General features: G+C 43.9%; 1 protein-coding gene across 1 annotated transcript; it reads left to right on the top strand.

Annotated features, from left to right (window-relative positions):
• Positions 1-6,571: 6,571 nt before the first annotated feature.
• On the top strand, positions 6,572-9,239 carry LOC308362275 (parvalbumin beta 2-like). Its single transcript, XM_080834849.1, has 5 exons — positions 6,572-6,597; positions 7,232-7,305; positions 7,623-7,755; positions 8,008-8,117; positions 8,444-9,239. Exons 2-5 carry the CDS (start codon positions 7,245-7,247, stop codon positions 8,467-8,469), a joined length of 330 nt encoding a protein of 109 aa, XP_080690975.1. The 5' UTR covers positions 6,572-6,597; positions 7,232-7,244; the 3' UTR covers positions 8,470-9,239.
• Positions 9,240-15,727: the final 6,488 nt, after the last annotated feature.

The raw sequence follows: 15,727 nt of genomic DNA, 5'->3' as shown, positions 1-15,727 counted from the left end.
TCTCTCTCACACACACATACACACACACACACACACACACACACACTCACACAGTCTCAGCATCTCTCTATTTTGCTCTCTCACACACACACACACACACACACACACTCAGCATCTTTCTTTCTCTCACACACTCAGCATCACTTTCTTTCTCTCTCTCTCACACACACACATATGCTACTTACACATACACACAAAAACACACACACACACACACACACAGATGTTCCCAATCTCTACCAAACATTCATTATTGGTTCCAAATCCAGTCCCTTGGGGCCAACTGCACTGTTTTTCATTAAATGGATACTACCATGCCATGGTTTTGGTCCCTTGGAGTAGGATTTAAGATGCATTTGTCCTAAACACTAGCGCTGATTCATATTCATAGCAACCATATTCAATATGTGTAAAAACATGTAGATCAAATCAGGATAAGATGACAGCGATTGTTAAAAACAGGGTCAGTGGATATAAAATACATACAACACGTTATTACGAAACAACTTTACGTAATGCCACCATCCAATAATACTGAACAGTTAATAATCTACTGCCAAAAGGAAAATGGAGTCTTCTCAATATCTTGTAGACAACTTTATTTATTTATTTCTATTCTCCATATGATGAAGAAACAGGTGTTTTCTGTAAAAAGCGAGTTCTGCTGAGATTGCCTTTTTACTCCAAGTCAGAGTCTGTTATGTGGGTGATGAAGTAGGTGGAGCGGTTCACCCAGTCATGACGACACGCACAGCTGTGTGGGTGCTGTGACTTGTCAGAGATCTGAGACCGGTGAAAATGATTGGCCCTCCTCACAACAGGGAACGAGGGCATACATGTGGAGAACTCATCCTCCCATTCCAAATCTATTGTGAGACAAACAAACTGTGCATTAATCATGCAGCAACGCTAGTTAGTAAACAAAGGCTAGCTAGTAAGCAAACGCTAGATAGCATACGCTAATAATATATCCACTATGAGGTTCTAGTGAATCTAGGTCTGAAAGGGCTCTTAGTCACATAAAAGCCTCTCACCATTTTCATCATGATGCTTCTCATCTGCTGAGAATGGATCAGCATATTCACTGGTAGACACAGATCTAATACTGTCTGACCTCTGGCCCTGAATGTCTACTGAGCTACATGGAGTCCTTAAATCCTGGGTGGGGGCCTCCTGTAAAAAGGTACGGAGGTGGGGTAACACACAGGAATGTTAGCATTAAGACAATGAATAAAGTGATGTATACTAGTGGCTTGTAATGAAATTAGTATATAAAATATGCCCAACAGACTTTAACAATATGACAGAACATTTATTTATTATTATGTAATATCATTAATAATAGATGGATGTTATTAATTGGATTAGTTTATACATAGAAATGATTCAACTGATTGAAGTTACCTTGTCAAAAATAGAAATGATGACCTCCTCAAAGAAAGACACACTCTTCTTAAGATGGGTTGTTTTGTGCTCTTCTGATGATTCAGACGATGCAGAGCGCAGGTGTGCCTTCCCCAGTGACCTCTTGAGGATGGACAGGCTACAATATCCTGTCTGGTCAATGAGTGACTCATTCCCATGAGAGATTTCCTGCTGACAGGAGGTATCAGACGTGTCGCTGTCGTCATCGCCGTCTGAATCTTCAATCCCCGAGCCATCACTGGTGGACGTGCTGCTGTATGACCAGTGGTTGACTTGGTCACCAGAGGTGTCTGCATCAAAGTCTGCTTCAGCCTCCAATGGAGAGTCACTGCTGACTTCCCTCCACCCTGCACTAGCACTATGCCCAAGTCGAGTATCTTCAGGAAGCAAAGGTGTTGGCAGCACTGTGAGGAATGGATCACAAGATGCAAAGAAACGGCCAGGGAGCAACCTAGAGGATAAAGTCACTTTTGGATGACAAGGATTGTTCAGTCTGGTGGTCAGCAAGCAGTCATTGTGGTTGTAGTGTTGAACGGTTTCCTCCCAAGGAGACGAAATCAAACTAGATTCAGCTCTAGCCCTTGAAAGTGTGGGGCTGTTCAGTGTACCACGATAGTTCGAAACGAATGAACTGTATGTCCAATGACCGGGAGAACAATCCGCTGGTACAGTGTACACAACTTTGAAGAATATGACAGGAATGCTATTTGCTCTGATGAAGTAACTATAAAGTCCATTTATATTAGTCCCATGAGCTCCAAGTGTCTCATATCTCAGAGAAGCTGTGTTATTTGGTGGGGAGTTTAATTTCATGTGGCCCTCACGTCTGTGGCAGCTCATCCTGGTGGCCTCCGCCATGCTTTCCAAAGACAGCAGCATGGTGTCTGGGAACGTTATGGCCTCCCTTCTGGCTGAATCATGACCACACAGGCTAAAGCAAGGTGCAGGACTGGTTGCTGATTGCCATGTACACCTGGTCTTCTGGTGCAGCTCAGGGGCGACCCAGGCCAGCCTGTGAGCTTGCAGATGGACACCCACTCTCTTCTCCTCCAGCAGCCATCTATTGTGCCTATAACAGCTAATAATAATCAATATACTTTATGTTCAGGTAAGCTTTAAATAAAGGTTTATGTTAACTGATATTTGAAAGCTGTTAATAATAATGAATAAGGTAGTCATTGGGTTTATAATCTTGAAAAACGGAAATGGAAAAAGAGAGTTTTCCTTTAGTCACAAATATAAGGTATAGAACACCACATCACCAGACATTAACAATATGCAATATTAAAAGCTTTTTCATGGTTTGTTGAACTAATGCATTATGAGCTATTCATGCTCATGCATTATGCTGGACACCCATCAGGATCTCTAGGAACTTGCTGCATTAGTTGACGTGAACACACCATTACTGTCAACACTGAGCATCCTAAAGAGTTTGTGGTAATGCATTAAAAAAATGTAAGCAGAGGGAACCTAACTGCACAGCACTGCACCTTATCTTTTTTCCTGCCATCTTTTCCATGTAGTATCTTTGAGACAGTAGTAATAGCAAATGCATTGCTTATAAATCCCTGTCATGATGCACGCCATAGTAACCAATCACTCCAACAGGAGGTGGTGAGCAGAACTTTCTAGACATGATACTGTATCGTCCCCTTCCCCCCCAACAGTTTATGGAAGTGCAAAAAACACTACTCAGCTCTTTTCACTTTCAGACGATTTAGCTTTGATGCAATCATTTAAAAATTGATCTATTATTTTCTCCTGCCCTCTCACCGTTTGGCCTGAATAAATATTAGCCGTCAGCATCAGCAGATACGCAATAGGAAACCTTTTCCTCTCCACGGTCGCCTGGCAACCCCCAAATGAGTGAGTCAGTGGAGGGAACAGAGAAGCTGACTCAATGAATGACGAAGGACTCGTTATCTCTTTCTCTATCTCTCTTTCTCTCTCTCTCTCACACACACTCACAGTCTAGACAGGATGAATCTAACCTCTTCACCCTGCTCCAGTTTTCCTTAATAAAACATGACCTGAGACCATTGGGTGATAATCAGTACACAATTCAGGGGGTTACAGGAAGAAAAACCCCTCAGAAAAACTACTCACCATCTGTGTAAATCAGGGCTCTCTAGCTGGGAGATAACATGCCTAATCTGCTGTCCTTTTTCCACTGGGATTAGCACCTCACTGTTTGACAGGTGTGTGTTCGGTGAGGAGGCGCCCCTCCAAAGCTCACACTGTGTAGACGCCCACATCCTGTGAACACACAAACACACACACGCACACACACACACACACACACACACACACACACACACACACACACACACGCACACACTTTTTGATCTGTAATCTCAATTACCCTATTTCCCTAACAAAAGACAATCAAAAATGAATCAGTCTACTCCCAAACCGACAACAACAACAATGAGTGCTAATAAACCCTTTAAGATGAGACTGAATGTTGCTCTTGGATTTTCAAGAGCCTGAAAGCCTGAAGGACCTTGATTAGTCAGGTTACCCTGGGAGGCGCACTGAAATCAGAGAGCCGGGAAGAGACTCTTACCACACATTCAACGGATTGGCAGACTCCATCCTGACCACGCCCCCAGGAAGTCCGCAGCCTTGCAGAGAGGCCGTCCAGCACACAGATGCATCCAGATCATCACAAACACTCATCTGAGAGGACCAGCACCCACCACCACAGAGCTCTCACACTTAAGATGATTCCTTAGACACTTAGCCATCATTAACTCTGAACCATGGAGCGCCTATACAGAATGAGCCGCAAATTCCTTGCCGTCTCAATATCTCACAAAATAACCATCTCAGCCTGAATGACTGATTTCCTGAGTTTACTTAATAAACACATTTCGTCTCACTCACCTTGTGTTGTGATGACCCCATCCTCTCTAGTGATGGTCCCCCTTCCTCTCGCTGCCAGGCCCTGTGTTCGACATCAGCTGTGCTCTGGCTGCTCCCAGCATAATGGAGCGAGGACGTAGCCGGATGAAGGGGGAAAGGACGTGTGCAGAGGGAGGAGTGGGCTATGCAGACAGGCACTGATCGATAGCTTGTATAATATGACAAGAGGTTTTCTCTCTCCGAGCGCCAGATGAGCTCATAGCTGGTCTGCAGGGGGCATTGAGTACATCCGCAGCACTGGAGCAGGGGCAGGCTCTCACCAACTGCACTCCGGATGTGCTGCATGTACAAGGATGCGAGCTGTTAGGATGACCTTCTGATCACGTGCAGCGTATATATACAGTATATCACCACGACCACACAGTGCCTTGCTTCATTTCAGACAGTGTGCCAGTTTAAACCAAGGGTGCCCGGTTATGTCATGCCCCATTACATCGAAATCTATTGCATATTTGTGCAAAATTAACATTAACATTTACAGTACTATACCTGCAAACTCAGAAGGGCTGTTAAAGGTGACAACAAGCCCCCCCCCCCCCCCCCCCCTTAGAATTATTTTGTGATTGTAAATTAAGCATTGTTGCACAGGCACCCTAAGGGTTTGTACCTTTTCCCATGATAATTTTGTAATTTAAATCGAGGAGGTTATAACATCAGCTTGATAACTAGCTATCATTTCCTTCAAATGGAGCTGTTCCATTTAAATCGTTTAAGGTTATCAAAAGTGTCCTCAGCTAGATAGTTAGCTAGCATAGCAACGAGATAACCATAGCACGCAGGAAACCCAACGTTAGTTGCAAAGTTATGGATCTGTATTGACAAAAGGTCAATAGCGGCCCACCCTTGACCCTTCTAAAATAATGTTAAAACTGTGGCCAAGCAGTTTACTGCAACCAGTCTGAATTAAACAGGACGATGAGAAAGAGGCCCTGTTCGAAATGGGTTAAAATGTTATTTTGCCTTCCAAAGTAAAATCAAGGTTTTTTTGATTGTTGTGTCTGAACAGTCATAGACAAGTTTGAAAACATTTCACACATGTTTTAGTGCTTTGGTAAGCTACACTATGAGTCTATATACTCGCATGATTTTATCTTTTCCAAAAAGGTGGGATAGGTGTGATTTGTGCCAAAGAGCATGGGTTAAGTTGTGCCAAATGATGAAATAGCCATCCCTAGAGAAGATTTGCATAAGAAACTAACTACAAAAAGTTGGAGGTACAGCCAGAAGGGAGCAGAAATGTATATTCCCCTTTAGCATCAACAAGTGGGATGTTATGTAGTAGGCCAGATCTGTGAAGAGAATTGGGGTCAATTTGGTCTTCATTTGAATTTAATTTTGTTCTGAACATGTGTTCATGTAAATAACCTTTAAAAAGAATTGCTTATCTTTTTTCATTTGAATTCAACTTTGTTCTGATGTGTTTATGAAGACCTAGGCCTTGTTTAAGAAAATGTACCTTTGATGTGCTCCTGTGGCACAATAGGCTTGTAGAAAATCGGTCTTTAATGTTGTAAAATAACTTTAAATAAACCTTAAATGAGTAATTTTGTATTGAATTTGTCTAGCTTTTGTATAGCATCACAGTTTCTGAGATGAAAATATTTACTGTTTTACTTCAATAATCAATGGCAAAATGTACCCCAATGTTTTCTCTCTAAAGGCACAACTTATCCCGCACCAGTGGCAAGTTGTGCCACGAGACCACTTTTTTTTTCAGAAAGCCATATTTCTTAAATACTATATTTCAGATCCAAAGTGCTTGTTCCCAGGGATGCACCACATCCTGAAATATATGAACATATTTTAGTTGGAAGCATTACTGTTGTGGCCTCACTTTAAAGTCACTTTAAGTAAAAACGGGCACAACTCAACCCACTCTCCCCTATATGAATACATGTGAAGCATTTCTTCATCAGAAGGATCACATTACAAAGAATTCGCACTGCAGACAGTATGCCATGTACATGACAGAACGATGCCATGTACAGGACTCAACGAGGAAGGGGTAGACGCCCAAAGATGCCCACTTGTATTACAACCATGGACTTTGAGTGTCTGCATTTTCAAAGGATAAAAATAGCACTAGGCCTGTATGACATGGACACATTTTTTTTCGAAACTTTCCCAACCTAAGCATTTGGTGTCCGTTACACTGTTGGCTGGCCAGAGTATAAAAGCGAGCAGAGAACCCACATCCTCAACCTGTGCACATCCTTGCTACTCAGACGTAGACCGAAGTCTAAGGTGAGTCGCTATCAGGAATAGCAATCTATGAGGAGCTCTCGAGTGCTGGGCGCCAAATGGAATACAGTTAAATCGACGAACGCGGAATGCTTCGCATTTTGAATACATTTGGACTTCTTCCTTGATTTGAAGCTGCGAAAAAAATATATTGTTTTTGAAATGAACATATCAAGAACTCTGCACAAGACAGTGGACGAAAATTGCCTTGTGTCGAATAGGTGCAGGAATGGGGTGATGCGGCTGTCTCCAGATAGAAAGTCATGGGAAATTAAGGATTTAAGCGACTGAAAAAAACCAAATTTGCTCGTCAGTGGTAATTGCACCACAAGACCACGAGTGTGTGTACAATGGGATTAGGCAAGCTTTGAAATAAGAATTCTACATAAAAGCAAGAAGTTTAATGTACGATGTATCGAGAGTAACGGAACACACGGATGGTCTTGTTAGCTACTTGGAGGGCCAGAGTTAAGCGCTGACTGCATGCTTAGGTCCTAAGGCAAGTAGTAGTAGGCCTGTGAAGGGGACAATGACCTAACTCTGAAGGTCAACTATATGTTGATTCTGCACAGATATCTCTTTCGCATATGTGTTGTAAACACAATAACAGAGCTGATCTCCTGTCATCCTTTTGCAGATCTTATAAAAAGATGGCTTTTGCTGGTATCCTTGCCGACGCTGATATTGCTGCTGCAATCCAGGGCTGCGCAGGTAGGCGATGCCAAACATGACTTTGCGGCCATATTCATACCCAATTACTGGCATAACAAACTTGCCAACCTAGAGGAATGACTTCATTGTTTCATTTTCGTAAATTCATAACTCTGCTACAGAAGTTTAAGATGACTTTTTGATTAAGTGTATTGATTATTTTACTTCAAATGAGAAATATAGTTGAATAAACTAGCCTACATAACATTTGCAAGTATGTATAAAATGTAGTTAGGGTCAGTAAACATGTACACAAAGTTTTAAAAAGCAACTGGGGTTCCAAAATTGCTTTCCCTCACAATCCTGTACTCCAACAGCTGCCGACTCCTTCAACTACAAGACCTTCTTCGCCAAGTGCGGCCTGAGCGCAAAGTCCGCTGATGACGTCAAGAAGGCCTTCTTCGTCATTGACCAGGACAAGAGCGGCTTCATTGAGGAGGATGAGTTGAAGTAAGAACAATATCAACTTGTGTTTATGCAAAGAGATGTATGATGCTGTAGCCTGAGTGTAAGAATTGCATAGTGCAGTTATGATAATTATTGTAAGCCCTTGGGACTGAGGAAAAAATCCCTCATGATCCAACAAAACACCTGTGGAAACAGATCATATTTAGGACATAACTCAGTATTGGGGGGGTCAAATCCCCCATCTCACGTGTTTTCCTCATATCTAACACTAATTATCTATGCTCATTTCCCCAGATTCTTTCTCCAGGCCTTCAAGGCTGGTGCCAGAGCTCTGACTGATGGTGAGACCAAGGCTTTCCTTGCAGCTGGTGACGAAGACGGTGATGGCATGATTGGAGTTGATGGTAAGATGCCACTTATACATTCAATTGTACTTCTATGGCTTAGTTGCCTATGTCTTTGTTTGTCACCACTGGAAGCTGAAGTTTGAATAGTAGACACAAATAATCTGGTAATACCTAATAACTGGTGATGTTTAAATAAACCTTAAACATCAAGGATATGAACTGATTGTCAATGCTCAGGCAGAAATTCATTGTAATATCACAAACACACATTATTTCTGGAAAGTTATGATGTGACAAATAACTTAAGGATATCAAGTTCAAGTCATATTATTAAGCATTAATGTTGCATCTTTATTCATTCATGCTTATTTTTATTTCCACAGAGTTCGCTGCGCTTGTGAAGGCTTAAGTTTTCCACATTTCATGGAACCAGACTACCTGAGATCAACTATCTGAGTACCTGGCTCAGATAGTTGATATTGCCTTTTTTATATATTTATTTATGAATACCAGCCAACTCTTAGCAAGGACATGTGCAAGGACTCAAAAACGTTCAAAAATTTTTTCATGTTGTTTAGTTTTGTTATATGTTCAAAACCACACCAGTGCAAGCATTTAGGCCAGTGCATTGTTTACATGACAATAAATTATTTCTTTTAATTACTCTGAGTTTCCAGTGAAATTAATGATCTTGCCTGTATATCAGGCTCTCATCTATGACTAAGAACTTTTTCAATGGGACATGTGGGAGTGCTCACATCCAGCTCTGCCTACTGGTGGTGTCTTCACTGAAGGGCTGCCCTGCCCCCTAGTGTTGATTTCACCCACATGCAATTATTTTCTTCTCCGGAAAAGCCAGCAGTTAACCTAACAAACAGTACAGCAAATGGAAAGGACACAATAATTTACTAATACTAGACTATAGTATTTACTATAGACTGGTTTAACAATTTTTATCAATAATATTCTAGTTCACCAATTTCTGGTGAACCCAAAGAAGTCTTATGATCTAAGGGACAACCTCCACGTTCCAGATCTAATCAGCTTTTATTGTGATTCTGGTACACCATTGACCAAGTCCCATGACTCCAAACAGTAATTCCCTTTTCTAGTGGCATAACCATGCCGTGCAGTGTGTCTGTGGAACACAGCTTATGTCGCTTCCTGAAAATCATATCAGCCGCCTCTGTTCTCCACCAGCAACAAAATCACTGATGCTGGAGTTGTCCTTCTCAACACACTCAGGCAGCATCAGGAGATTGTTGCCAGGGAGGAACAAACACACACACACCTCACCCGGTGTCCCCCGCTGAGGGCAGTGTAAGGAGGAGGGAGACCCGAGGCAGCGGAGGAGGAGGACGGGAACAGATGGCAGTTCACTCACACGAGGGGCAGGGGACAAGGACAGGAGAGGAGCAAAGGGAAGGAGGGAGGGCTGAGTTGCTTTACTGAGACATCCGGAGAGGAGATCCTTCCTTGTTCGGTGTGGGGCAGGGCGCCTGAGCCAGGAGCTACTGTCAGTCGTCGCCAGGCACCCAAGATGAATGGAGAAACATCTGAGACTTTTTTTTCCACTGCCCTTAGCAGCATTATGCACTGTATAGTCAGCTCGGAAAACGTGGACTCTGCCTTACAAGGTCACAATAAGAAACATACTTAACAAAAAGATTTAATTTAAAGATTCATCTAAGAAAAGTAACCAAGGTCCGGGGTTTATTACATACTCCATAGCACAGATTTCTCTAAAAGCTCTGGAGGAAATTGGTATCTGAGGGAGAAAATGCAAAAGGATATGAGAACTAACTGCATGCTGCGAGTGTAAATCAAATCGCCTGAGTTGATTATATGTTATTCGAAATCTGTTTTGGACTTTCATGCGATCAAACAATTCTGATAATTCATGTAATAAATAGTAACCAGATGAAGGCAACTGATAATGGCCACATTACAAGTGAATGACCTCAACCCTGTTTACGGCAGCAGGCCACTTATAAGCTTCTATTAATATGCGTGGTTAAACAGAAATAATATAGGAATGTCTGGCAAATGCTTTGTATGGCCATCAATCTTTTTGACATAACTAGCTTGCAGAGTTTTGTGAATTTTTCCTAATTTAACCCCCACCCAATTCCCGACCCCATGGCCTCAGCCCTCATCAGTAACTGACTCCTGAAACCCTAGACGGACGCTCTTGGAGGAGAAAAGTCCTCTTTGCTTGAATTTCAGTTAGAGTGATAGCTGCTACATTCCACGATTTACAGCTGTTTTTTTAAGTGGGTGAAGCATTGAAACGTCTTTTCGTCTTCTCAGCTGGCCTAGATGCCATTTTTACCTGCAGTGTTGCAAGAATCCTCACGCATTTTCTCTCTCTCTCTCCCTCCCCCCTTCTCTCTTTCTTCCTCTCTTTCTTCCTCTCTCCTCCGTCTGTCGTAAATGAAAGACATTATTGAGTGTCAGGCTTGCCCATCCCAGAGGTAATTTCAACACCAGGGCCACCAGTGGGCGGACCTTTCAGGTGGGGCTTTACGGCGATTCAGCTAGCTACCAAAAACGGGGAAAGCCTCAGGATTAAAACATGCTTTGCCATGATGTTGCAACCGATTGAGCTGTAACACTTCAAAGTAAAAAAAAAAAATAGCCAAGCCTAAATGGAGAGGGTGGCACATGATCTAAATTATGTTTTAAATCTGTGGGTAAGTATGAATACACTATGTGTATGAAGACACATTATATTCTGCCCTTCCGTTCAGCTAGCTACCAAAAACGGGGAAAGCCTCAGGATTAAAACATGCTTTGCCATGATGTTGCAACCGATTGAGCTGTAACACTTCAAAGTAAAAAAAAAAATAGCCAAGCCTGAACGCAAAACTATCCCTTTACACGAGAAGCGCAGAATCATCATATATCCCTGCAACAGACGACAAGTGACACCAAACAATCCGTGGGAGCTGTGTAATTGGATTCCTATGGGCTTATTCTGAGCACGCTCAACAGCCAGCGGGCCCAAGAGATGCACATGCTTGCCCAGCAGCCTTCGCTCTGCTCTGCTGCGCTTGCCCGCCCGCCCGCCCGCACGTCCCAGAGCATTCTGGGAAAACAAAACGCAAGGCAAAGCATCTGCCTGAACTAGCACAGCCTTTTTTGGGAAGGTGAGGGAGACACTCAGAGTGGCGTACTGTACCCAGGGTGGGGGGTGTTTGTGGAGGGGGGGGGGGGGGGGTTGTGGTTCAACAGCAAAAGTGACAGGCTTGACTGGTGAAATATCTCTGTAAACACAAAAAGGAAAATTACGTCCACACTGAAAAGATATAATTGGGCTGAGTTATTAGGGTTAAACTAGGACCATAAGATGACTGACAGGACTGCTAGTGCAAGGGCAACTTATTCCACCTGTCACAACAGCCAAGCAATGTATCAAGCAAAGCACAGCAACACTGAAGCATGGAGAGGGTGGCACATGATCTAAATTCTGTTTTAAATCTGTGGGTAAGTATACACTATGTGTATGAAGACACATTATATTCTGCCCTTCCGTAGTATACGGCCGCAGCAGCAGAGCACAGGAAAAGCTGAATCGACAGCAGACTGCTAATGGATTTGAGGCCGCCTCATTGGAGGGGAAGGGCGTTTTTTTTAAGTCGTCTCTGTAGGAGAGGCCAAGTGAGGCTAATGTAACCAACCTAATTTCTCGCCCGCATGCCAGAGAATACTGCCAATCTGGCAGAAGACTGTAACATGATGTTTGTCCTAATTCATTTAGAGATGTTTTGGTAGGGGGTACAGCATGTAAGGGTTCCTCCTGACAGACAAATTTAAATGATTGAAACCAGTTTATGACAGTTTATGACAACCAAAGTAATGCAATTATTATTATTATTATAAGGTAGAAGTTTTGAAATGGTTGGTGTGTTTCGTCTGCCACAAACTGACTGGCGTTGTGTAGTTTAAGTTAAAAAATATAAAAAAAAATTAAGTGAGGTTAAGTGCTTCATGAGACTGAAAAAAATATAATAGAGTATTGGTCGTATGCAGAATTTAAAACCTATGGCCGTCACCTCTGATGGAGCTGTTGTTGAGCAGAATGACGTTGGCTGTCGTTACCCCATGCCAAACTCTTCAGAGGGTCAGCGTTCCCCCTTTAAAAGTGTCAGCTTGACATCACAGGAAGTAGGACGGGACTTGAGGGAGATTCAGATGCTTGTCCAGATGTTGTAGCTGTAAAAAGAAAGGTACAAAAATGGCCGTGGAGAGAACAACTCAAAGACATTAACAGACAGACAGGGACCACTTTCAAGGCTAAAGTTCCCTCCAGCTCTCTGTTTATCTTCTCACACCTGATCACAACACAAGAGCTATCTATCCCAGGATGTAAACAGAAAGACCTCTATGCTGATATCTGAATTAGACTGATCAACAGAGAGCGAGTAAAAAGCACAGAGCTCAACCCCCTATTGGTACTGAATGTTCCTTTGAAGAATTCATAGTTTACCTTTGATTACTTGAGGTGGTCAACAAGATATTAAGGTGTGCGCGTATGTCTATGTGTTGGAGTGTACGTGCGTGCCTGTGTGGAAATCCTTACAAGCACAGCAAACAAACTGATTGCGTAAATGTAAGTCACCATCGTGCCGTTTGGAGAGAGCATCGCCCAGCGGATTGGATCAGAGGCCAGGAGCCTGATCCTGCTCCTGCAGTAAACCCTACATGGCGAGAGATGTTTCATGTGTTAGCCTATGTGCTGTGTCACTACAATTTAAAAATAAAAAAGCTCAGTCAGTCTGACTGCCTGACACTCTGCTGCAGCACTGGGTCAGATTGCCACAGACACCTTACTCCCTCATCACGATAACCTGTCCCTAAAAAAACACTGTAGGGTTGAATCCTCTTACATGGATTGCTGGTTGTGGCTTCGCTATTTGTAATAGAGGAAGTGCGTGGAAGGTTTGTAGATCTGAGATATAACAAATAAATGTTTTACATTGGTGTTGAGCTAGTGCATTGCATGGAGGTATGTGCAGATATTTGAAAACAGGGGCAAAGGATGAGGAGCCATTTATTTTATGAGAGGTACAATCTTTCCATTGAGGTCATTCCCTGAGTCTCCTTTTTCACATGCATGGGAAGAGAACATGTGCTGTGAATGGGCTTTGATGGTGTCCCTGATGTCATAAACAGCAGATACACTTCCAATGCGTCATCTGCATGGAACATTTAACACTTGATATGGTATAAATGACATGCCCAAGTCATCAAGTGTTTCTTCTGCCTTTTGTACACAGCACTCATGTCTCATGTCAGATTCTCTGTTTTATCTTGAATCATTTTGTTTCCAAGTTCCACAGGAAGAAATAACACAACCCAATTTGACTTGGCTCTTATTTTTGATTCCAATTCCCTTGTGTTTGGTGTTTAAAGAAATTAACTGCATGGTTTGTTTTCTCTTCACTGAAAAGCTGCCAAATATACAGTCCCATGAGAGATGAACCTGCCATGCCAATATGCACTATCTGAGTGAAAGTGTTGAGAGACAGGACTGTGACCTGCGACCTTTGACTTCGTCGTAAACATGCCATAATGAAATTAGTCTGCCATATTGAGGAAAGCAAGAAAATCATTAGCAGTGGGCTCTTCCTCTCATCACCACACACACACACACACACACACACACACACACACACTCCCCCTAAAACAGGGGGAAGGCGAGCACTCACTGAAAGACAATTTCAGCCCGTTGAAAGACGACACAGCAAATGTTTACAGGGTGAAAGCCTGTAAAAAGGAGGTGGCCCTTTGATACCCTGCCCCATCAGTGGGCACAAACTGGGCTCCTCTCCCAGCATGGCGCCACAGAGCTGTCCATCACGCCCGTAAATATGGATCTTGATCCCCCCCACCCCATCTTCAGCCTCCGTCCTGGGAAACCCCAAAGGCTCAGCGCAGGGAGGAAGGACAGCCACTGCGCCTTAAGCCATCTGGAATTCTGCTACCCAGCCCTGCCGTGCTGTGCACTACCACTGTAACTATATTCCGCACCCAGTTAAGGGTTGCCACCAGTTACTGCTCAAACAAGGAGTACACAAAGGCGGAGGGTCTGTTCTGCAGCGTAGGCACTCTCACAATGCCACCGTGGCTCGAGTCGGCTTTCTGCATCATCGACTGCACATGTTTTCTTTCTGCACCTGCGCGGTGCCTAATCCTGACCGTGGTTTGATTACACTTTAATTTGGTCTATCGTCCGTCAGGCAGTAAGCGATACAGTTGGCCCATCCTGGTGTTTGTTTTTAAAATCACCTGATAACAGCTTGATTTTGAAGGCAACTCTAAAGTGAAGCTTCCTGACTGACCTAAAGGGGGCAAAAAAAAAGGGAAATGTCAGACTCAGCTGTTACTGAAACATCCACTTAACCCCTGAGGCCTGGTTTTGACCACAGTAAGGCGTTTATGTGGCTCCTTGGTCTCTATTATTGCGGTGATACCATGCGGTGATACCATGCTTAAAGCCAAAACAAGCCTATCAGTCATTTACACTTAGCAGACGCTTTTATCCAAAGCGACTTACAAGGAATTTGCATTTATACATCAGGAGCAGTTAGTGGTTCGGTGTCTTGCTCAAGGACCCTTACACATTTGGTGGGAATCGAAGCAGCAACCTTCAAACCTTCTGATTATTAAACGCCTCCTCTACCTCCTTTACCACTGTGGCCCCCACCTATGTACACATATGCCTTTGGTCACATCAGCTACCAAGAGCGGACAAATGCCCCCCTACATGTACAGCAGCCTTACAAGTCAGGGTGAACTTGCTCACGAGTGGGAAATAATTCTGCTATAAGGAATACAAGCATGGTGATGAAAAAAGCAAACAGAGAGAGGAAAGAGAGAGAGTGAGGGGCAAACAGAGAAAAAATAAAGTACCTTGAGATTTTGCTCGTTGTTGAATAAACAAACGAAGTTTGAAGTGAAGAGAGCGGGAGACAGAGGGAGAGAGAGGAACTGAGAGAAAGAGAGAGGGAGAGGGAGAGAGGGAGAGAAGGAGGGAGGAAGGAAAAGACTTGTCTCTGCCCCTCTATTTTTTTTTTTTGCTGCTGTGCACTTGAACACCTGCTGCTGGGTGGTGCAGGCTGAGCTCAGGACACTTGATCCACACACAGAGACGGGCAGCAGTACGGTCGAGGGGAAGAGCAGCCTGGCAGTGGCCGCAAGGGATCTTGGGTGGGGCACTGGGGTGGCAGAGGGTGGCAGAGGGTGCCACTCGCTCAGGACCAACATTACGCAGCCAGCTCCCAGACCCCCCTCCCCGGCCCTGGGTGATCTCATCCCGGTCAGGTCCTACCCACTGGCCCGATGCCACCCCAGCGGGCCCCCAGGGGTAGTATCAGAGCCCAGTGCGGAGGGGTTCGCGCCCTGGCAGGATGGGTTGCTCAATTAGCACCCAGCAGGAAAACCACTCAGGCCATCCTGCCTATCTCACAAGAGGCTGATGGCAGGGTCGCAGTCGTATCCATTCAGGTCACGTGCAGAGAGCGGTGAGGGAACCAGAAGGGGGGGGGGGGGGGGGGGGTTGCCGTGGCAAAGTTTGTGTGTGGGGGGGCCCATTTCGGGACACTCCATGCCATTTACCATTAACTCACCAGCAGTAAATCACACCCGTTCGCAGTGTAACGTGG

Source organism: Sprattus sprattus (assembly GCF_963457725.1).
Source record: "Sprattus sprattus genome assembly, chromosome: 3".
Taxonomy (NCBI): Eukaryota; Metazoa; Chordata; class Actinopteri; order Clupeiformes; family Clupeidae; genus Sprattus; species Sprattus sprattus.
Note: the sequence above shows the minus strand (reverse complement) of the source record. Positions and strands in the feature narration are given on the sequence as shown.